At 58.6% G+C, this 21,478-nt stretch overlaps 2 protein-coding genes across 3 annotated transcripts; both read right to left on the bottom strand.

Annotated features, from left to right (window-relative positions):
- Positions 1–233: 233 nt before the first annotated feature.
- On the bottom strand, positions 234–3,219 carry PAQR7 (progestin and adipoQ receptor family member 7). 2 transcript variants are annotated; one of them, XM_054171011.1, is made up of 2 exons: positions 2,997–3,219; positions 234–1,767 (listed from the first exon to the last, which is right to left on the bottom strand). In XM_054171011.1, exon 2 carries the CDS (start codon positions 1,685–1,687, stop codon positions 647–649), a length of 1,041 nt encoding a protein of 346 aa, XP_054026986.1. In that variant the 5' UTR covers positions 1,688–1,767; positions 2,997–3,219; the 3' UTR covers positions 234–646. The 2 variants fall into 2 exon arrangements, with proteins under 2 accessions (XP_054026986.1, XP_009906759.1); XM_009908457.2 differs by lacking the exon at positions 2,997–3,219 and adding an exon at positions 2,564–2,782.
- A 3,331-nt stretch (positions 3,220–6,550) lies between these two features.
- Positions 6,551–11,328, bottom strand: STMN1 (stathmin 1). Its single transcript, XM_054171016.1, has 5 exons — positions 11,272–11,328; positions 9,654–9,724; positions 8,776–8,948; positions 7,707–7,898; positions 6,551–7,124 (listed from the first exon to the last, which is right to left on the bottom strand). Exons 2-5 carry the CDS (start codon positions 9,664–9,666, stop codon positions 7,056–7,058), a joined length of 447 nt encoding a protein of 148 aa, XP_054026991.1. The 5' UTR covers positions 9,667–9,724; positions 11,272–11,328; the 3' UTR covers positions 6,551–7,055.
- Between the last annotated feature and the right edge of the window lie 10,150 nt (positions 11,329–21,478).

The raw sequence follows: 21,478 nt of genomic DNA, 5'->3' as shown, positions 1-21,478 counted from the left end.
TTTCCTGCCCTGCGTCTGCACCCTCTGTGCCTCAGCCCGTTGCACCAACAGCCCAGGGCCTCATCCACCACAGAGGCAGAGGTCCCAGCTTCTCTGGGACAGAGCAGCAACCCTGCTCTGTCTCTCCCCGTGCTGCACCCCAAACCCTGTCACTGCACTGACAGCTCTGTACCACTCCCCAGGCCAAAGGGGCCTGAAATGACATTAAATACATTTTCTACCCTTGTCTGTGGTTCAAAGCAGCTCAGCTCAGTCCCTTTCCATGGGCTACATTCTGCCACCACTAGCAGGGGGTCAGATGGCATCTCCTTACCTTTCGCTGTGGGACACCTGGCAGCTTCCAGCCCCTTCCCCAGGGCACAGGGCTGCAGCACTAACACCATTTTGTTCCGACTGTTTTATTCAGACATGTGCAGTAAGCCAGGGTGCTGCTTTAAGAGCAAGCTGGAACTAATCCTGAATTGACAGAAAGCACAGAAAGCAGCTTTTCCTTTCCCTCCCTCCAGAGCACTCTGCTGTGTGACAGCTCATGAGCAGCTTCATTCCTCCTCTCCTCGAAGCCTGCGGCCGGATTCACGCCAGCACCGCTGCCGCCGGCTGCAGGCTGACCACATGGATGAGCTCAACAGCTTCTCCCTCGGGGACCTCACTCTTCTTTGAAGCTCAGCTTGGTTTTCACCTTCCTGGCCATGTAAGCAGCTGTGAGGACAGAGCAGGTGACGGTGAAGAGGCAGAGGGCAGAGAAGTTGTGTGCCAGGTCGCCCTGGAGAGCGGAATAGATGTGCCGCCTGGACTGGTAGTCCAGCACCACCGCCTCGATCTGCGCCAGCGTGCAGAGCACCAGGCACACGTGGAAGATCTGATGGCTCTGCCCAAAGAAGTGGCATTTGCCAGGGAACCACTTCTCAGGGTAAGGGTGTGAGAAAAAAAAGGCCCCGACCAGGAAGAAGAGCACCTGGCACTTGTGGTAGAGCAGGGCCGGGTCGGGGCGCCCGGAGGGCGGCGTGGCGCAGATGCGGTGCACCACAGGGCTGATGTCCAGCAGGTAGGCCAGGCCAGAGGGCAGCTCCTGGAAGAGCAGGCTCAGAAGGCGAGCAGACTGGTGGTACTGGTACTTGGCATAGCAGGAGCCAGCACAGGACAGCCATGCCAGCAGGACAGCCGCCGGCATGTAGAACCCTTTGACCTTCTCGTGCCAGCTGGGCTCGATGGCGTAGTAGTAGTGCCCCAGGGCGCTGCCGTACTGGTAAATGGCCACCCCCACGTAGTCCATGAAGAAGAAGCTGTAGTGCCAGAACTCGGATTTGGCCTGCAGAAGGTGAGCCAGGGTGCTGAAGGTCAGGTAGGTGATGGACGCCACGATGATGATGAGCAGGGGCCGGGCGTGCAGGTCCTGCCCAAAATCCACCTGCAGGCAGAGCTGCTGGAAGCGCAGCAGCAGGATCAGCGCCGCCACCAGGTGGGTCCAGACGTTGATGGCTTCGTTGTGCTGCTGGAAGAGGGTGGAGAAGTAGTAACGCCAGGTCTGCCGCACGGGCCGGTAGCCGGTGTGGATGTAGGGCTTCCAGAAGACCTTTGGCACCTCCGAGCTGCTGACAGTGGAGGGGGAGAGGGGGGCCAGGAGCTGAGGGACTTGCCGCACGTTGATGAAGAGCCGGCTGAGCTTTTCGGTCACCACCGTTGCCATGGTGAGCTTGTAAAGGTCTTTTCCAAGCGAAATGGTTCTGTGGCGAAGCCGAACTGCAGGTCCCCCCCGTGCAAAACCACCTTTGGGATGAAGAGAGAAAGTTTTGCTGCAGGGTTTAATCTTCACCAAAGAGATACAAACCAGCAGGGGCTGTTTGGATGCTTTGTTCTGATTTGTTTTCCGGAGATCTACAAACTCCTGGCTGGAGAATGGCCTGGAGTGAAAGAATCGCCGAAAACAGAAGCAGGAAGGAGGCTGAAGGGAGATTTAAGACCCCATCAAGTGCCCCACGCAGCACAGGCGACAAACTGTCTGGAGGAGAGCAGAGGTGGAGGACACCAGCATGGGGTTGCCACAACAACCATTCGCAGGAACATCAGTTCCTAGCTCCCCCCTCCCCAGCAGCTTGAGATCTGCTACACAGCCTCAGCAAACCTCCCAGCCCAGCAGCAGCAGCTGGGATTTCCCCTTCTGTGAAGCCTCTGCAGCCTCTTCACAAACCAGCCGGGATCCCACCCACAGGGGGACAGCCCTGCTCTGCCCTCACCGGGGGGGCACCTAAGGGCGTGAGGGTACCACCAGATGCAGCTTCTGCGTTTGGAGCTGTCTCCCTTCTCCCTCAGCTCCTGGTTTTCCAGGTGGCTTTGCACACACAGAGCACAGCTCCAGTGAGTTCATCCTGTTGCATCACTGAGGTCCAGCAGCACAACCTTTGTGAGCAAGCATTTCCTTACTGACCTTTGTGAGGCTGCTGTCCTCACCAAGATAAGGACAACCCCGCGGGCCTGGCCTGCCTCTGCTCCACACAGCCACACAACCAGGCTGGGCAGAACACGCTGGCGATTGCCCCCTGCCCCCCTCCTCCTTCCCCATTACCTGCTCTTGCTCAGGCAAGCTCTGGAGAAAACAGCCTGCCTGCTCTCCAGCTCCCGTGCTGATTTATGCCTCAGCTCCCGGCAAGTGCAGACATTTCAGGGACAGCTCAGGCAGGAAAAGCTCTTCAAAGTTTGGGAACAGCAGGAGGAGGAGCTGGGGCTGTTTGTTTTAAAAGATCTCTGTCATTTCCCCATCGAAGTGGAGCAGGGAGGGCTGCAACTTCTGCCTGCCTGCCGAGCAGAGGCACAGATAAAAGCAGGCTGCTTGCTGCTCAGCTTCCCCTTTTCCCCCACCTCATCTGGTTAAAGAGGCCTCATCTCAAAGCCCATGTGGGCAGCACCTCGCAGGGGGCAGCCCTGACCCTTTGCTCGGCCTCCTAAACCCTGGGCTAGCACCGGCGCAGGGCTGCCAGGGAAAAATTAACTCCACAAACCTCTTCCGGACTCGCAGCTCCTGCGCCCAAGCCGAGCAGCCTCCGGTCCTGCCGGGGAGCTGGCAGCCAAAGCAGAACTTTCCCGAACTGAGCTCTTCTGAGCAAAAATCCGACGAGCAGCTCGGAGGAAGCTGCTGCCCTTCAGCTGCCCGCGCAACCTGCCCCCGTGCCAGGGCCGCCGCTGCCCGCGGGGATGCCCGGGAGGGGGCTCAGCTCCGGCTCTGCCCCCCGGTCACAGCTGCCAGGAGACCAACTCCTCCGGGAAAAGGCACTCCTGGGGGTGTGCTCGGGGAAAAGCCAGGCTGGGAGCAGCCAAGCGGGAGGCAGGAAAGGGAGTGGTGTTTACTTCAGGTTCTCCAAAAGCCGTTGGAGCAGGAGCTAATTAGCAAAGCTCATCCCAGCACTGGGGCTGGGCTGAGGGGGAGCACAGCCTGCGCTCGGGCAACCATTAATCTGCCTCTGACCTGAGCAGCGACCTCGGGAGATGGCTGGAAGGCTGCCTCGGACCCTGCTGTGTCCTCCCTCTGCCAGGCAGCATCCACCCATCCTGCCGGGCGCTTTCCTAACCCCCCAGCCCCCAGCTGTTAGCATCCCCGCTCGCTCCCGTGCCCACAGCTGGATTTCAACCTTCCAAAGAGCGACTGTGGCTCTTTTAGGATGCGATGGGTCCCTTCTCAGCACAGCCCCACTGAGCTCCCCCGGATCCCCCCTGCCCGGGCCAGCCTCTCCCCTTCGCCTCAGCCCCTGCCAGGATCGCCCCCGGGGTGTTTGGCGCCCGGGGGTTGAATTTCAGGACGCTGAAGGTGAAGGTCCGCGGAGCCCCAGCCCCCTGCCCTGCTGCTGTCTCGCCAGCCCCGATGCATTCCCCCCCCCGCCCCAGAACCCCACCGCACAGACCCCTGCCCCGGGGACCCCCCCCCATCCCCGGCACCTGCCGAGCCGCCGCTGCTCCGCTCCCGGCCGCAGGACGCTGAGCGCCGCTGGTCCGGGGTGGGTCCCGGGCCCCCGCCCCCTGCCCGGACCCGCCCCCGCTCCGCCGGCTGCCGCGGCCTCTCCCCGGCGGCTCCCGGCGCCCGCTCGCAGGCCTCGGTGCCGAGTCTCTGTGGCCCCGGGCTCGGTGCCGGGCCGCGCCGGGGCCGCTCTGCCGTTTAACCGGGGCCGCAGGCTGGGCTGGGCGCTGGCTCCAGCCGCGCAGCTTTTGTCTGCTTTGCCCTTTCTCATTCGTTTATTTATAGCAACCTGTTTGGGTCCAGCTTCCCCCCCCGAGCCAGCCCTGGCTCCCCTCTCCTCTCCTGCATGCTACTTTCCCCCTTTCCTTACTCCTTTCTTAGATCATTATTACTGTTTGCATCCCCCCTCCCCCATTCTCCTCCCCCACCCCTCAAAGCTTCCATTCCCTCCCAGCAGCTCTCGGGGAACCAGACCAAAGCTCCAGGCCAAGCTCAAAGCCCCAGGCACTAAACTGCAGATAAGCAGAACCGCAGGCAGCTGCCTAAAGCAGACGAAGAGGAGAACAGAAGGCCCCAGGCTGAGATCTGACAGCTTTGGCAAGACAAAAAGCTCCCATTTTGCATCTTTCGGTGCTCCCACCCCCATCGGGGGTTGGCAGCGCTGCCATCCTCCTCCCCCACGCTTTGAAGACGGAAAACAACCCCCACAGTGTCTGGGACACTTGGTGTGCTCTGGGCAGGTGAAGGAATGGATTGAAGAGCTGATTCCTTTTAATTGCTAATTATGCTCGGTCTTGGCTATGGGAATTGAGCCACTGATCACCGAAACCTCCACCGTGTGACACTCAGCATCCCCCAGCAGCTCCTTCTCTGCTGGGTCCCAGCCTTTGTCTCAAAGCTCAGCTCTGAATTCCCCTCCCTCACCTCCCCAGGTGCATCCTGTCCTCACATCCCTGTGCTCTCAGCTTACACCGAGGGCCATGGACCACTCCAAACCTGCCCCCTGCCCTGATGGGGGTGGTTGCTCCCTAAGAGTCTCTTACCTCAGGTTATGAAGGATCAAAACACTTCTGGATGTCCCTCAGGGCAAGGACCAGATCCCAGCTTTGCAGTGCAGCAAGCCTGACTTGATCCCCACATCCCTCTTGCTTCCAGGGTAAGGTCAGGTCCTGCTCAAACACAGCCCTGATGCAGCCAGCAGTGGTGGAGTGACACAGGACAGCTTAGGCAACTGAGGTTCTTCTTCAGCAGGCCTCAGCAGAGAGCTCAGCTGCTCCAGGGCTCAGTGAGGCCCTTCAAAAGAAGCCCAAATCCCACTCCCTGCCAGCTTCCCCCTCCTCAGCCCAGGCCAGGCTGCCACCTGGGCAGTGCAGAGGCTCCAGGATGGAATTAACCTGAGAATCAGCCTGCTGCTGGTGAAGCCTCAAGAGCAGACCCCCCAGGGGGCACACCAGCTGAGTGCCCCAGCAAGAGCAGCACCAGCAAGGGGCTGGCAGCAGCTGGAGCTCCCCTGCCCTGAGGGCACACCTCCTGAAGCAGAGTGGCTCAGAACCTGGTGGTTGCACTGGTGGCAGCTCACACCCCAGCTGCTGCTGTGGCCTCACTGCACCAGCACCTGTGGCTGTCCTCAGAGGGTTTGGGGGTGCTGGGTTTTCAGGGCACCTGTAGGATGCAGCAGCTTCACAACCAATCCACCTCAGGAGCCTGAGGTGCATCAGCTCCATTCCTCACCCCCCAGCGAGACAAAGCTCTGGGTGTGGGCAGGAGCTCAGCTGCAGCACATCTGGGCAGGCACCAAAACAAGCTCCAGTGCTCATTGTTCCAGCACAGGTTTGTGCTCTGCCCCTGCAGGCAGTGGAACACAAACCCCCATTGAAGAGCACAAATCAGCCCCAGCAAACCCTCCCCCCAAAAAAAGGCAGAAGGGCTGAGAGCAGCCCTGGGGGAACAAGGCCTCGTTTGTTGGCGTGTCAGCAGCCCAGGGGAGGTGGTGCTGAACTCCTTTGAACCAAAACACAGCAGCTGACAACTGCTGAGGTGTCAAAACAAAGCTCTGATTGTGGAGGTCAGACAATGTGGGAGCTCAGGGAGGGGGGAGGCAGCAGTGCAGCCTGCCTGGGACTGCTGCAAGGGCTGCAGCAGAGCTGCCCCCCCCCGGGACAGGACACCACAGACCCCAGCCAGGGGATGGGCAGTTTGGAGAAGAGAAGGCTCTGAGAAGAACTTAGTGTGGCCTTCCAGCATCTGAAGGGGGCTACAAGGCTGGGGAGGGACTTCTCAGGATATTGGGTAGTGACAGAGCCAGAGGGAATGGACTGAAGACAGAGGAGAGATTTAGATTAGAGATCAGGGAGAAGTTGTTCCCCATGAGGGTGGTGAGAGCCTGGCACAGGCTGCCCAGGGAGGTGGTGGAAGCCTCATCCCTGGAGGTGTTTAAGGCCAGGCTGGAGGTGGCTCTGAGCAACCTGCTCTGGTGGGAGGTGTCTGGCAGAAGGGCTGGGGGGGACTAGGTGATCCTCGAGCTCCCTTCCACCCCCAACACTTCCACGAGTCTCTGTCTGTCCTTACCTCCTCTCTCCCCCTCCCCACAATCACTCCTCCTGCTAACAGCACTGTGCAGCTTTATTTAGTCATTCAGTTACAGCAGGGTTTTTAGCAGGCTGGGACAGAGCCAGAGCTGTTTTCTTTTGAAGTGTAACAGATACTGAGCATGGAACAGTGTACTACAGATCCCTTTCACAAATGTCTTACAGAGCTGATACAGTACCAAGCCATCAACCCAGCAGCGAGCAGACAGGGCTGGGGGTAGGAAAGGATGCAACAAGAAGAAGCTACACTGGAAAGACAACACTTTAGAAAAGAGGTGGCACATGGAAATCTCTCCTCTAAACCCCCCAAAAGAAACCAACCACCAACCAAAAGCCAGAGCTAAGGGCCGAGTCTGGAGCTCGTGTTACAGTCCTACAGCAGAGTCTAGGAACTCAAATGAAAACAAATACAAACCCCAAGCAAACCCAAGCCAACCCAACCAGAAAGCCAAAGATAAACCACTGGCCAGTACAGTCTTTGGATATTTAGAGGAGGGGGAGAGAGTCGCTTCCAGGCTGAATCAGTCGGTTTCGGCCTCACCAGGGTCTTTGCCTTCTTTGTTCTTTCGAACCTCCTCGATATGCTTGTCCTGAAAGACAGCAGCAGGAAGCCATCAGCTGCCCTGAGGCCCCAGGCAGGCACTGCCCTGAGGCCCCAGGCAGGCACTGCCCTGGCTTCCTTCCCACCCAGCCCCAGCTCAGGGAAGGGTCCCAAGAGCCTGGGTTGCAGCAGGGGGCTGCAGGATGAAGCTCTGCAGGAGGACGCGAGGCCCTTCCCCAGCTCCATCTATTGTCCTCCGCTCCAAGGGGAGGATTTTTGCCAAGTCTTCAACAGAGTAATAATCTTCCAGGAGCAGATCACCACAGAACCCCCAAAGGATGCCAGCCTCAAAGCCTCCCCTCCCCCTTGGCCATTTATCACAGACTGGCTTAGGCTGGCAGTGCTTTAAGCTCCCCCAGCCCAACCATTCCCTCGCTCTCCCAACCCCGGTGGCTGAAGCACATCCCTCAGCACCACAGCCACGCAGCTTTTCCATCCCTCCAGGGATGAGGATTCAAGCACTGCCCTGGGCAGCCTGTTCCAAGGCTTCCTTGGCTTTTCCTTGGCCAGTTTTCCCAGCAAGGACCACGGCTGAGCTCTGCCCCAGAGGGGGCCTGGGGCTCAGACTCACCTTCTCCCTCAAGCGCTCCAGCTTGGCAGCCATTTGTGCCTCACGGTTTTCTTTGTTAGCTTCCATTTTGTGAGTCAGCTTCTCCTCAGCCATTTTGCTGAAGTTGTTGTTCTCCTCAATGGCTTTCTGGAGCACCTCCTTTTCATGCTCCCTCTTCTCAGCAAGCTGCTTCAGGACTTCTGCTTCGTGAGACTGAGCAAAGAGAGGACGCAGGCTCTGAGCGCGGAGCCGCAGGCAGCCACAGCCAGGCAGCTCCCAGGAGGGTTTCTGCTGTCACTTTGTGCTGCAGGACAAAGCTCCCCGGTGCCTCCCCCACCCACACCACCTCTGTTTCACTGTTATGAGCTACCAAGGAAGTTCAAGCCCCATCTGGATGTGTTCCTGTGCGACCTGTGCTGGATGCTATGGTCCTGCTCTGGCAGGGAGTCGGACTGGAAGATCTCCGGAGGTCCCTTCCAACCCCTAACATCCTGGGACGCCTTGCAAGCCACCTTGAATGGCATTTCTCTGCAGAGCAGCAGCAGGATTCTTTGCTGCTGGCACTGGCAGCTCCTGCCCAGGCAGCTCTCACTCCTCACAACACTGAATGGCTGTGATTGAGGTCAGAGGAGGCTGCACTGCACTTGGGCTCTGCACAGCCAAGGGGCTCCAAGCTCCATCTCAGCAGGTCAGAGACTGCCTTTGCAAACCTGCTCATGACATCCACTACACTTCCTGGGGCAGAATTGCTGTTATGATGCTAAAGGAGACAGAACAGGCAGCAAACCCAACCCCCACACCAACCACCCCAGCTTCATCCTGAAAGCAAAACCTGTCCCCCCAGTTCAAGTGAGCACTCCAGAGCACTGAGAATGGGTAAAGGAGATGTTCACTGAACCTGGCTGCAATCTCTGGGGCTCTGAGGAACCTTTGTTATGGCCTTGCAGACTAGAACAAAGGTCCCTCAGAGCCCCAGGGATTCCAGCCAGGTGCAGTTAAGATCCCATTTACCACCACACCAAGCGGTCATCAGCATCCCAAGCAGCACAGCCCAGCAGAGCTGAGCTGACTGCAGCCCTTCCCCTCTCACCTTGCGCCTCTCCTCTGCTGCTTCCAGCTTCTTCTGGATCTCCTCCAGGGAGACATCCTTCTTCTTTGGAGGGGACAGGGGGAACTCCGGGGCTGCGTCTTTGGAGCGGGGGCCGAGGATCAGCTCGAACGCCTGCCCGGAAGCGCGCTTCTCCAGCTCCTTCACTTGGATATCTAAGGAGCACAGGGACAGCAAAGGCAAAAGAGGATTGGAAGGCAGGAACTGGCTCAGGCAGCTTCAGCAACAGCCTCTGAAGATTGAGCAGCACAGAGCTCGCTGGAGGGGACAGGCCGCGAGGCAGCGGTTTTGCTGTGAGCAGCAACAGCTCCGCGCAGGAGCAGGGCAGCGCTGTTTGGAATTCCTCTCCAACACATCCCTACCCAAGTGCCTGATGTTTAGCTTCAGCCCAGGGTTATGGACAGAAGTTTATCAGCACTTCAGATAAAAAAAATAATGTAAACCACTCTTTCTCCAGCAACAAGGCTCAGAAAGTGCCAAAAGGTTTTCACCTGACAGAAGCAAAGGTCTGAGAGCAGCGTGCACAGCAGTGTGCGAGCCAGCAGCTGGCAGGCCAGGCCCTGCCCAGTGTCAGCTGCAGCAGCACACCAGAGCTGATCACCAAGAGGGGAGATGACAGCTCTGGTAGCAGAGCAGATGGCTCACAGAGGAGCTGGGGCCCATCTGCTAGCAGCCTAGGCTGGCAGGGCTTTGGGTCTGCTTTTACAAGCATCCCATTTTAACTGCTTCTCCGAAGCAGCCTAGGGAGGGGAGAACAGCACAGCAACCACAGCTGAATTCACTGCATGGGAGCTCGAATTATTTCTGAAGACATTAAGAGAGAGAGGGGGAAAAGCCACCCAGTGCATAAAGCTACATACCAGAAGTAGCCATGATCAAGAAAATACCAATCCAGAAGCCAACTCTGGAAGAACTTCAATCAGATGGATTCCTAGAGAACAAAGAGAAATGCCTTTGAGCAGCAGGGAGATGAATTGCATTTCTTCTGATAAACTGCTCAGCATAATTGGATCTGCTGAACAAAAGCCAGTCAGGACCTCCAGTCGGTGAGGCTCAGGCTGATGGACATTGCTAGGCACACCAGAGAGGTTCTGTCCCTGTCAGTGGTGCTGCAGGACCTGCATGATTGCACAGCTGGGCATTTGCAGTCCCTGTCTCACTACTGCACTGTAACCAAGAGATGCAAACAAAGATTCCCATTCCCCCAGCAGCCCCGCAGCACACCCTGCTAGGGGCGTTCCACCGACGTGCCCGAGGTAAAGTGGGGCAGAGCCCAGGACGGCACACCCAGGATTGCTGCTGCTACCAAAGAATCTTAAACACACACCGAGCTCCTTTAAAATTCCGTTTTATTTGCACAGCTGAAACCCGATGCTGCACATCACCACCGACGGGGAGCACGCACGCCGCCCCCCCGCCACTTATTAAAAGAGCACGTCACAAGAAGGCCATAAAACCTGTCGGAAAAAAAACCAACCCAAACTGCTCCCCCCCCGTCCAGGTTTTTAATTGAACCTGCGGCGGGGGCTGGGGGGCTGCGCGGACCCGGCCGGGCGGCGCTAGGACCACGCAGTCCCCCGGACCCCAGCGGTTCCGCCCCTCCCGCTAACAGCCAATAGGAGCCGAAGCCGTCGCGCGGCAGGGCGGAGGCCCCGCCCCGTCCCCGCACGCGCCTTCCTCACCGCACCGAATTCAAACAGCCGGGGAGAGCGCGCGCGCGCCCGCCTGCCCGCGCGCGCGGGGGGCTCGAGGGAGGGCGGGGCCAACCGTAACATCCGGGCACCTGCCGCCCCCCGCCGCAGGTGCGGGACCGGGCCCCCGCCCGGGGTGAAAGGGAGGGAGGGAGAGGAGCGGGCGGGGGGGGCCACAGAAACGAGACGACGCCGCCGGGCATCACCCGCTCACCGCACCGCCGCTGCACGGGGCTCGGCGGCGGGGCTGCGGGATCCATGGCGGCGGGGCGCGGCCGCCCGGGCGCCGCCCCTTCCCCACTAACAATGGCGGGGTCCTGTCAGGCAGAGGAGGGGGCGCCGCTGCCGCCGCCGCCGCCAGTAGGGCGTCGCCCCTCACAGAGCGCAGCCAGCTCCCGGGACAAAGGACACCCCCATCCCCACCGGGATCCGGAGAGCCAGGGACGCGCCCCCCGCCCATTGTCTCCCGTCCCTTTGTCACCGCGACGCCCCAGAAGCGGGCGGGGGAAGGGGACGCGACCCTCTGAAGGGTAAAAGACAAAAGAGGCAGGCGCAGGACCCCCGCTCCTCAAGCGCCCGCAAACGCCTGTGGATCCCCAGGGGCTACCCCTGGCGCTGACACCCATCCTCACCTCCCGCCGCTGCAGCGCCGCCGCCCATCTCACTGAGCACCGCAGCCCCCTGGGACCACCGCCCTGCCCTGCTCCTTCTCAAGCCCCGGAGGGGCTGCGGACTCCCCGGCGCCAAGCCCCGTCCCGGCCAGCCCGCAGCCCCGCCGCGCACCCACCTTCCCGCTCCGCCGCTCCAGCCACACTCCGCTCCCGCCCGCCCCGCCGCGCACAAAAGCGCCAAACAATGGCACGTGACCCGCCCCGCCCCGCCTCCATTGGCCCAGCGCGGCGGCACGTGCCGCCCGCCGCGGGGGGGACTGGGGGGGGGGCGCGCGCCCCCTCCCACCCTCTCCCCCGCCGCCCCGGTGCATGCCGGGAAGCGTAGTCCGCCGGCAGCGGGCGGGGGCGGCGCGGGGCGGCCACCCCCGAGACCCGGCCGGGCCCGGGAGCGGGGTGCGGGACCTCGCCGCGACGTCTGCCGCCTCCGCTGGCCGCCCCGGGGTCCCGCGCCCCTCTGCGTCGCCGTCTCCGCCCGTGCCCGCAGGGCTGAGGGACTCCCTTTGTCTCCCACCGCAGTGGTGGGGAGGAGCGGGGTCCCCGTGCTCAGGGTCGCCTGTCCCCTCGGGGGCAAGTTTGGTGGGCTCGGATGGCCGCCTCGGAGCTGGACGTGGACCTCGGCGCCACGGTAATCTCAGGGCCATGGCCACCTACCTGGGTGCCACCCGGGCACCTCATGGCTGTGGCCACTTGCCTCCGGCCCATGGTCACCGCGGTGCTACGGTCACCTGCTTCAGGACCGCGGACAGCTCATGGCCTTTGGTCACCTCCAGGTCATTGCCACTTAACCTGGAGGCCACAGTCACCTGGAGGTCACTTCAGGGCTAGTCAGTTATCCTAGGGCCATGATATGCTTAGGACTCTTGGCCCTCCCCACGTTCCCTTGGGCACCAGCTCAAGCCCAAAGGAGCTCGGGGGGTCTTCCAACCTCTTCATCCCACAGCCCCTGGCAGTGTACTCTGGGGGACAGACACTTGGCCACCTTTGGGGTGACACTTGCAAGCCCAAGCACCTCATGTGTGTACCCAATGGCCACCTCAAGACCATCTGTCCCTGTCCCACAAGCTGCAGTGCCAGCGCTGCCCGGGCTAATGCCGTTCCCAAGTGCAGGTCAGGGATTTGCTCCCAGATGTGCTTTACATGGCCCAGCTGCACGTTCACACCTTCCACACACGCCTCTCCTGTCCAATCCCCCCGGCAGCTGCCGTGTTCCAGACACTGAAGTCACACCAAGAGGCGATGTGCAGGCGGCTGGAGACCTGCACAAGCCCTGCTGCAAAGAAAGGACTTCCCTGGGGGGGACCCACCCTTGTTAAGCACACTTCAAACCACCCCCCAGGAGTTTTTGCCCCCCCAAAGCAAGCAATCCCACCTTGGGGAAGGGTAATATTGTGACAGAAAGGCATCAAGCTTTCAAAACAGAGATTATTTTAGCCACTTGCCCTGGTTTTGGTGGTTGGGTTGTGAGGGTTGGGGTTTTTTTTGCTGATCTGACGTCCATTTCCATGGAAACCACATCCAGGCACTGAGCTGCTAGAACTGGGAGAGGTTTCTGCTGGAGCAGCTCGCTGGGCATGGGCAGAGCCATTTTCCAGCAGCGTGGCAGAACCTTGGCTGCTATTTTTTTGGGGTGGGTGACTGAAAAGATTTCCAATTCCAAGTGCTGCTCGGCCCCTGGGGGCCCTGCCTGGGCCCCTGCTGGGGCTCCCTGGCTCAACACTGTGTCGAGATCACCCCCAACAAGCAGGTTTTTAAATGAACCCTCTCGAGTCCTTGGATGAAACTGCCTCAGAACGCTGCTGGAAGACAAAAGCAGCCAAGAGAGATCCTTGCCACCAGCCTGTGTTGTACTTTGTCATTTATTAATTAGCATCCCTGTAAATCAACAGTGGGCTGGCTGCTGTGATAGTAAGGCTAGGGAGGGAAAGCAAGGAGCTTATCCTGGGATCAGGCAGGATTTCCCAGAGGAAACAAGGCTCCCTGGGCTTGGGGTTTTGTGTTTGCTACCTGGGTGACTGCCTTTAGTCAGTCCTGGCCCCTCCACACCTCCTCCTCCTCAGGAGAGAGGCTGAGGAAATATCATTGACTGCTTTTGAAGAAGGGCTGCAGGCTGAGATAAACCCAGGAGGCGTGCAGGGGCTGCTCCCAGTCTTATTTCCTGGGCTTCTCACAGGGAAAAATGAAATAAGAGAGAGGGAAGAGGGGAAAAAAAAGACCTGGCTGCAACTTAGCTTCCTTTGCAGGTTGGTTTTAAGGCTAAAAATACCTCTTTCAGACAAGAGTTCTCCTCTGGGAGAGGCAACACCTTGTGTTGATTTATTATAGAGCATTTCTCGAGGGGAGCACTGAGCTGGGAGTCACATTTGGGATCCTCTCTCAGCTCTGGCTGTGCCACTTCACTGCAGGCTCTTCAGCAGCCCCCTCCCAGCAGCTGCCAGGGCTGCTTCCAAGGCAAAGCCAAACCTTTGAGTGTTGTGAGTCAAGGAGAATGGGGAAAGCTCTGAGCAGCTTTCACATTTGATTTGTGTTTATTGGCACATCTGCTGTGACCCTCAGCAGACTCCTCCTGCATGGAGCCTCCAGGCTGTGCTAGGTTTTGTCTGCTGGAGTCCTCATCACCACCAGAAGCCTCTTGCTGGAATCCCAGTTTTTCCCAACCCCCCCAAAACCCAAACCCCCAAACCCTAGGAAGCAGCAATCAGAGTTTCCCTCCCATGTAGAATCATGGAATGGTTTGGGTGGGAAGGGACCTGTAAAGCTCATCCAGTCCAACCCCCTGCAGCCAGCAGGGACATCTCCAACCACAGCAGGTTGCTCAACCTCACCTGGAGTGGTTCCAGGGATGGGGCAGCTCTCACCTCTCTGGCAACCTAGGCCAGGGTCTCAGCACCCTCAGTGTCAAACATTTCTCCCTTCTCTCCACTCTGAATCTGCCTCTTTGAGTCCAAACCATCTCTCCTTGTCCTGGCACCACAGGCCCTGCTCAGAACTCTGTCCCCAGCTCTCTGCTCAGCCCTTGAAGCACTGCAAGGCCACCAGAAGGTCTCCCTGGAGCCTTCTCCTCTCCAGGCTGACCAAGCCCAACTCTCCCACCCTGACCTCACAGCAGAGGGCTTCCACCCTCCCAGCATTGCTGTGACCTCCTCTGGCCCTGCTCCAACAGGTCCCTGTCTGTGCTGAGGACTCCAGATTGGAATCATCTCCCAAGGGAAGCAGTGGATTGCCCTGCACTGGGCAGTCTGAAGCCTCAGCTGGACAGGCTGCTGGGGCAGCTCTTTGCAACTCCACCACCCCCTGGAAAGCTTGGAGCAGATGATCCTTGGGGACCCTTCCAGCCTGGCATTCTGATTCTGTGATACAGCCAAGAAGCTGATAACTGCACCCAGTGCAGATCATCACTGCACTCAGTCCAGATCATCACTGCACCCAGTCCACATCACAACTGCACCCAGTCCACATCACAACTGCACCCAGTCCAGATCTCTGCCCACCAAGAGGTCAGGGAGGAGCTGTTCTGAGCACAGCCCAAGCATGGCTGAGGTTCAACATCTCCACTCTTGGTGAATCAGATCAGTCAAGGTGCCATGGGCGAGGACTCTGCCTGTGTGAATTCAGGCCGTGAGGTGCTCAGATTTAGCACAGAGATTAAAGCCTCTCCTGTGATGTGCTTATCAAAACACCCCACAAAGAGAGTGACATAATTAGGTGACAACTCAGCCCACAGCAGCTCTTTTAACTTGCAAAAATATTTAATCTCCAGTAAGGAAGAACCCAAACCCTGTGCTGCCTGAGTATTACACTGCCAGCCTCAAGCACTCCTGGCCTGACAGCTTATTTGTTCATCAGAGGATGTTTCAGAGCACCTTGGGTAAGTCATCTCAGCAAGGCTTTGCCAACAGTCACTGCACAACCCCCTGAAAGGAGGCTGGAGCCAGCTGGGGGTCACAGAATCACATCACACACCAGGCTGGAAGAGACCTCAAAGCTGATCCAGTCCAACCCTCGACCCAGCACTGAAGGCTCAGTGCTAAACCCTCTCCCTAGGAGCCAGCTCCACACACTGCCTGAACAGCCCCAGGGATGGGGACTCCACCACCCAAGGAACAAGGGATAGGACAAGAGGAAATGGCTCTAAATTGCCCCAGGGGAGGTTCAGGTTGGACATTAGAAGAAACTTCTTCACTGAAAGGGTTCTCCAAGCCTGGCCCAGGCTGCCCAGGGAGGAGGCTGAATCCCCATCCCTGGAGGTGTTTCAAAGAGGCAGAGCTGTGGTGCTGAGGGCCAGGGCTTAGCCCCAACCTTGGTAGAGAATGGTTGGACTCTTCAAGGTCTTTTCCATCCCAAAGGATTCTATGATTGGCAAAAGTTCATTTTAAGCCCAGAAATCCACTCTGCTCTTTGACCTGAGGCAGTCAGCTGAAAGGGTTTGGTAAAGAACCTGCTGGAGGAGGCAGCAATCTGGAGAAACTCCTTCAAGGCAGAGAGAAGGCCACCAGATTTCCTCCTCTTTGTCTTCCTCAGTCCTTGCATTAAGCTCCAGCAGCTTGCTTTGCCCTCCACACTGCAGCTCCCCCATCCCCAGGCTGCCTGCACCGACCTGCTGCTGCCTGCCAAAGGGCTACCAGGAGGAGCAGGGCCTGCAAAGGTCTCACTGCTCTTCAGGTCCAGAGAGATTTGAATCCAGATGCAGCCAAGGAGCCCAGGGGGTTGCAGAATAAAACCATGAAGGCATTGAGGGAGTGTCTCCCTCACAGTGCAAGATCTTGCACAGGCAAGGAAGGCTTAATGCTGCAGGAATCATCTCTGCTGTGAGGAAAGGCTGAGGGGTGTGAGGCTGAGAAGAGAAGGCTGAGAGGGATCTGATCAATGTGCATCAATATCTGAGGGGTGGGGGTCAGGATGGAGGTGCCAGGCTCTGTTGGGTGATGCCCAGTGACAGGACAAGGCACAACCAACACAAGCTGGAGCCCAGCAGGTTGCACCTCAACAGGAGGAGAAATGTCCTTGGTGTGAGGCTGCTGGAGCCCTGGAGCAGGCTGCCCAGAGAGGCTGTGGAGCCTCCTGCTCTGGAGAGCTTCCAACCCCCCCTGGCTGTGTCCCTGTGTGCCCTGCCCTGGCTGACCCTGCCCTGGCAGACCCTGCTCTGGCAGGGTAATTGGACTGGATGATGTTTCAAGGTCCCTTCCAGCCCCTGCCATTCTGTGGTTCTGTCAATATTTGCTTACTGCAGGTGTCCAGGCTGATCCTGGATTTATGCTGAACACCCTCACTAAGAAGCTGTTCCCCTCCCATCAGATCTGCTCTTGCCAGTGTGCTGTAGGAAGTTACTGAGGGTTGGGTTGTTCCAGCTCAGACAGCTCCCCCCCAGCTTCCACTGCCAGTCTGGGCTCTGAGACATTCACTCCAACTCACTTCCTTGCTCCAGAAGATGAGACAAGTAAAAGCTCTCTCCACAGATGGTGCTTGCAGCAGGAGGGAGGAAAATCCTCTCCCAGGGGCAGCAGTGGATTGCCCTGAACTGGGCAGTGTGAAGGCTCAGCTGGACAGGCTGCTGGGGCAGCTCACTGCAGCTCCACCATCCCCTGGAAAGCTTGGGGCAGGTTAGCCCTGGGGGCCCTTCCAGCCTGGCACTCTGTGCAGTATCTCCATTCCTTGCTTGGGTTTGGGGCAATATAACCCTGGCAGGTGGCACTGACCCCTTCTAGTGCAGTCCTGGGACTGTGCTGCCCAGTAGCCAAACTGTGGTGCTGAGGGCTGGCAGGGCTCTAGAGCAGAGCAGTTCTGTGAGCTTCCAAAGAGCTAAAGACAAACCCCCCACAAGACAAACCCCCCACAAGAGCTAAAGACAAACCCCCCACAAGCTCCCTGCTGTCCTTGCCAGGAAAAAAACCCAAACCACCTTCTCCAACCCCTGAGATGGTGACAGAGCCGAAAGGAGAGGCACCCACCCGTGGGCACCTTCACCCTGCCTGCAACCAGGACACTGAAGGAGGTCTTTCTCCCACCTAGAGAGCTCTGCTTTCAGTCCAGGCAGGTAAAGGGAGCAGGATTCCCTTCCCAGCTGCTGCTGGACCTCCTGGCCTGGTTTGCTTTCTTTGTTTGCTAAGGAATGAGTTTCTACATGGCCAAACTCCTCCTGTGTCTCAGCTTAGGTTTCTCTCCTCTCCCATCTTTGAGCTCTGTGAGGCAGCCCCTGCCCCTCTCTGGTGCGTGTGGGGAAGAGCTCAGTGACAGGAATTCCACAAGTTTCTTGCAAACAGATGGCTGGGGAGAGGCAGGAGTGAGGAAAAGGCTTCAGCAGAAGCTCAGCTATTATTAGAGACCAGAGACTTCACACCAGGGAGAGCTATGGCAGGCACCATTTCAGAGCTGGTTGCTTTCTTCCTGGGCACCAGCAGATCCTCCAAGACACCAAGGTGTGGTTGTCCTCCTCTGGGAGCTACCTGCCCCCCACAAGGACAGACCTGTGTGTGGCTGCTGGCTCCCACCCTCCACCACCTCCACAACCAGCCAAGGAGAGCTGCCCAGAGATCTCCCCAGGTTGCTTCCCCCCCACACACACCTCCTTGTTCCCACCTGGGCCAGGAGCCTCCACCCCTCCCTCTGCATCCTCACTGATTTTTCCCTTTCTGCTCCCAGCCAGAATCCACCAAATTTGCATTCCCCATATGGAGCACCAAAAGCTTTTGCTATTCAGGGAAGCTCACAAACAACTCAAAAATAACCACCCTGCACAGAGCTGCAGCACCCAGCCACAGCCCCAGGCAAGGGGCACTGGGGAAGGAGCTCTGCTCCAGGCTGCTTGGGGTTCTTCTGGGGGGGGTTGTGTGCGAGAGCCAGGAGCAGAGGCAGTGATTGGGTTTGGGAAGTGGCAGAGGCAGCCACTGCAGCTGGGATGGAGCACAGCAGGCAGGGTGATTTTTGACAGCCACATGGAACAGCATTGGGAAGGCATAAAATATTCAGCAGGCACAGAAAATTCCAGGGGAGGCTTTGCTTTGGCTCTTTGGAATAGGGGAGGGGTGGGGAAGCAAAGCTGGGGATAGCACTAATTATCCCCCAGGTTCTAATTAGCCCCTGGAATTCCAGGCAGGGATGCAGCTCCGGGAGCCTTTTGTGCTATTAATACTTCCCTGGCGTGACAGAGTTAAAAATACTCCCAGCCAGAATGTGGCTTGGAAGTGTCACAAAGGGAGGAGCTCAGGGATGGAAATCCTCTTAAAGGAGCAGGAGTGCCCTGGTGGCAAATAAACAGCCCCAAGGAGCATCCTCTCCTGGGAGCCTTCTCAACCCCAGCTCCCTCAGGCTGTCCTCACAGCAGAGCAGCTCCAGCCCTCTGCTCATCCTCATGACTCTTCTCTGGACACCTTCCAGCCCCTCCAGATCCTTCTTGTGACAGGGGCTCCAGAACTGGGCACAGAGCTCCAGCTGGGGTCTCAGAGTGGAGCAGAGGGGCAGAATCCCCTCCCTGGCCCTGCTTGTGCCCCACGCTGGGTCCCCAGGCTCTGCTCCCGGTCCTGCCCTCTCCCCTGGCATAGGAGGAGGTGGTGCTTGGGAAGATGAGAGAGCTGAGCTGAATCCCTCGTGGCTGTGAGCATGCAGGGTGCTCAGCTCAGGGCAGCCTTGCAGCCCCCACAGGAGATGAGAACCAATTTGCTTTGGAGATGAAGAAACTCAGAGTTAGTTATTTACCCTTCAGAGCTTCACCCAGAGCAAAGCTGTGATTTGTGCCAACAGAAAAGAGACCCAGCATCCAACCAAGCAGCTACTCACCAGCCCAAGGAGCCCAAGGAGCTCTGCTCTGCTGGGTGCTGCCCAGGGCTGGCTCAGGAGCCAGGGCAGCCCTGCTCCTGCTTCCCACGCTGCTCTCCTGGGCTGCTGTGCTGGCCCACAGCTGGGCACTGAGCTCCTCTAGCAGAGCTGGAGTGGTTCTGCCTGCACACCCCTGGGCTCAGCTTGCAGGGCCGAGGGCCTTCAGGAGCTGCTGTGAATCCAGGCCTGAGTGTTTTCCTTTAAACTACAACAAAAAACAAAGGGGGAAAAAAAGCAAAGCCCAGGCACAGCCCAGGGCGGCCTGAGGGCACTACGAGGAGGCTCTAACACATGCCTCAATTTGCATTAATTAACTCGACAGGGAAGCTTCAATCAAGCAAATGAGATTGTGGCTTTGGTTGCTTTCTTTTCCCTTTTTTCCCTCCCTTCCCTCAGCAGCAGCAAAGGCTGCAGCAGGCTGCAGTTGCAGGCTGCAGTTGCAGGCTGCAGTTGCAGGCTGCAGTTGCAGGCTGCAGTTGCAGGCTGCAGTTGCAGGCTGCAGTTGCAGGCTGCAGTTGCAGGCTGCAGTTGCAGGCTGCAGTTGCAGGCTGCAGCTGGCTGCATGCATTTGCGGTGGGCTGGAAGGGGCTTCCCAGGAGGGGGGCAGCCACAGGCAGGATGGGCTGGGGGTGGGGAGGATGAGGAGAGGGCTCTCAGCTCCAAGCTGGGGCTGTGCTGACACTCACGGCTCAGAGGGGCGAAGCTCTGAAGGCAGAGGCGGTGGCTGAGGGGAGGTTGCTCAGCGGAGATAAGCTGTGGGAAAGGGGACTGTGACCATTCACAGCCCAGGCAGGCTGCAGGCACAGCTGTGAGGGGAATACCAATGGGCAGTGGGGTTGGGCTGCTCCGGTTTTAAAGCCACCAGGCTGAATTGTAAACCCATCAAACCCATCGAGATGCTCAGCTGGCAGGGGACCCCTTCCCAGCCCCCTGGGCTGCCAGGCTGCAGGGGGTGTCCTGGGTGCTAAACCTCCCCCCGGGATTAAATGGAATTGGTGTCCCCTTCCCATGTTCCTGAGATGCAAAACACTTCCATGGATAATCCACGGGGGGGCTTCTGGCTGTGGAGCCTGGACAGGTCCCATCCAGCCCTGAGCAGCTGTGAGGACACAGCCACCCAGAGCTGGTGCTGGGGGGCAGCTGTGGGCAGATCCTTCCCAGCTTCATCACAGAGTTGGTTTGGTTGGGAGAGGCCCTTAAGATCACCCAGTCCAACCCTCAACCCAGCACTGCCAGGGCACCTCTAACCCATGGCAGCCTGGGCCAGGGCTTGACAGCCCCTCTGGGGAAGAAGCTGTTCCTCAAGTCCAGCCTAAACCTCCCCTGGTGCAAGGTCCAAATCTTCCTCTTCTCCTTCCTCCCATTTTTTCCCCCCAGGAAAGGCTCTAATCCTGGACTCCTGCTTTTTGCCAGGAACCCTTCCAGCATGGCACATCCAAGCCTGGGGCAGCCTGGGGCACCCCAAAGACTGGAGGGGTCTCCCCTCTGCCCCTGCCTGGGGAATGCTGCCTGCAGCAGAGCTGTCCCAGCCTCTTTCTTTCCAACCTCTCAGGCTCAGCAAAGCAGTCCAGGGAAACAGGAATGTGAGGAAAGTCTGCTGAAGGGCTTTGAACACCTCACGAGGAGCAGCTGGGGGAACTGGGGCTGCTTAGACTGCAGGAGAGGGAGCTGAGGGGAGAGCTCATTGCTCTTCACAGCTCCCTGAGAGGAGGCTGGAGCCAGGTGGGGTCAGTCTGTTCTCACATGCAGCTAGTGCCAGGACAAGAGGAAACAGCCTCAGGGTGCAGCAGGGGAGGTTTAGGTTGGACATGAGGAGCAATTTCTTGCCAGCAAGGTTCCCAGGCACTGGCCCAGGGAGGTGATGGAGTTCCCATCCGTGGAGGCATTGAAAAGCTGCCTGGATGTGGTGCTGAGGGCTGTGGTTCAGGGGCAGTGGCTTAGCAGCAGGGGTGGGATTCTGAGCTCCAGGTGGGTGGTTGGACTTGATCTCAAAGGTCCCTTCCAGCCTCAGCAGCTCTCTGAAAACACTTTCCCTGGGTGCTGCAGCAGGGATTTGTGCCACATCTTCCACGCATGCTGCCTCTAGCCTCGGGGCTGGAGCATGTAATGGAGGAAAGTGCTGCTCACAAGAGGAGCCTGATTGAAGAGGTGGCTCCAGGCTGGATTTCAAAGCAGAAGCAGCAAGGCAGTGAAGTAAGAAAATGCTCAGAGAGGGCTCCTGCACCCCCACATCCCCCAGAGAGCAGAGAGGCACTGATGGAGCAAAGGAACAAAGGTGCTTGCCCTGCCCAGGGGATGCCAGGGCTTGTCTGGGGACTCTCCTCTTCCTTCTGGGGGGGTTTCCTCCAGAGAAACAAAGCCATTTGGGGGCTGTGGGCACAGAGGCTGGCTCGGGAGCAGGGAGCAGAGGGCTGAAGCTTTCCCTGCTCCCCCAGCCCCACGGGCACCGGGATGGGGACAAGCAGCTCTCTGTGACCTGAAGGGTTAATGGGCTGTCAGAGTGTCCCTCCTGAA

Source organism: Dryobates pubescens, chromosome 20, assembly GCF_014839835.1.
Source record: "Dryobates pubescens isolate bDryPub1 chromosome 20, bDryPub1.pri, whole genome shotgun sequence".
Taxonomy (NCBI): Eukaryota; Metazoa; Chordata; class Aves; order Piciformes; family Picidae; genus Dryobates; species Dryobates pubescens.
Note: the sequence above shows the minus strand (reverse complement) of the source record. Positions and strands in the feature narration are given on the sequence as shown.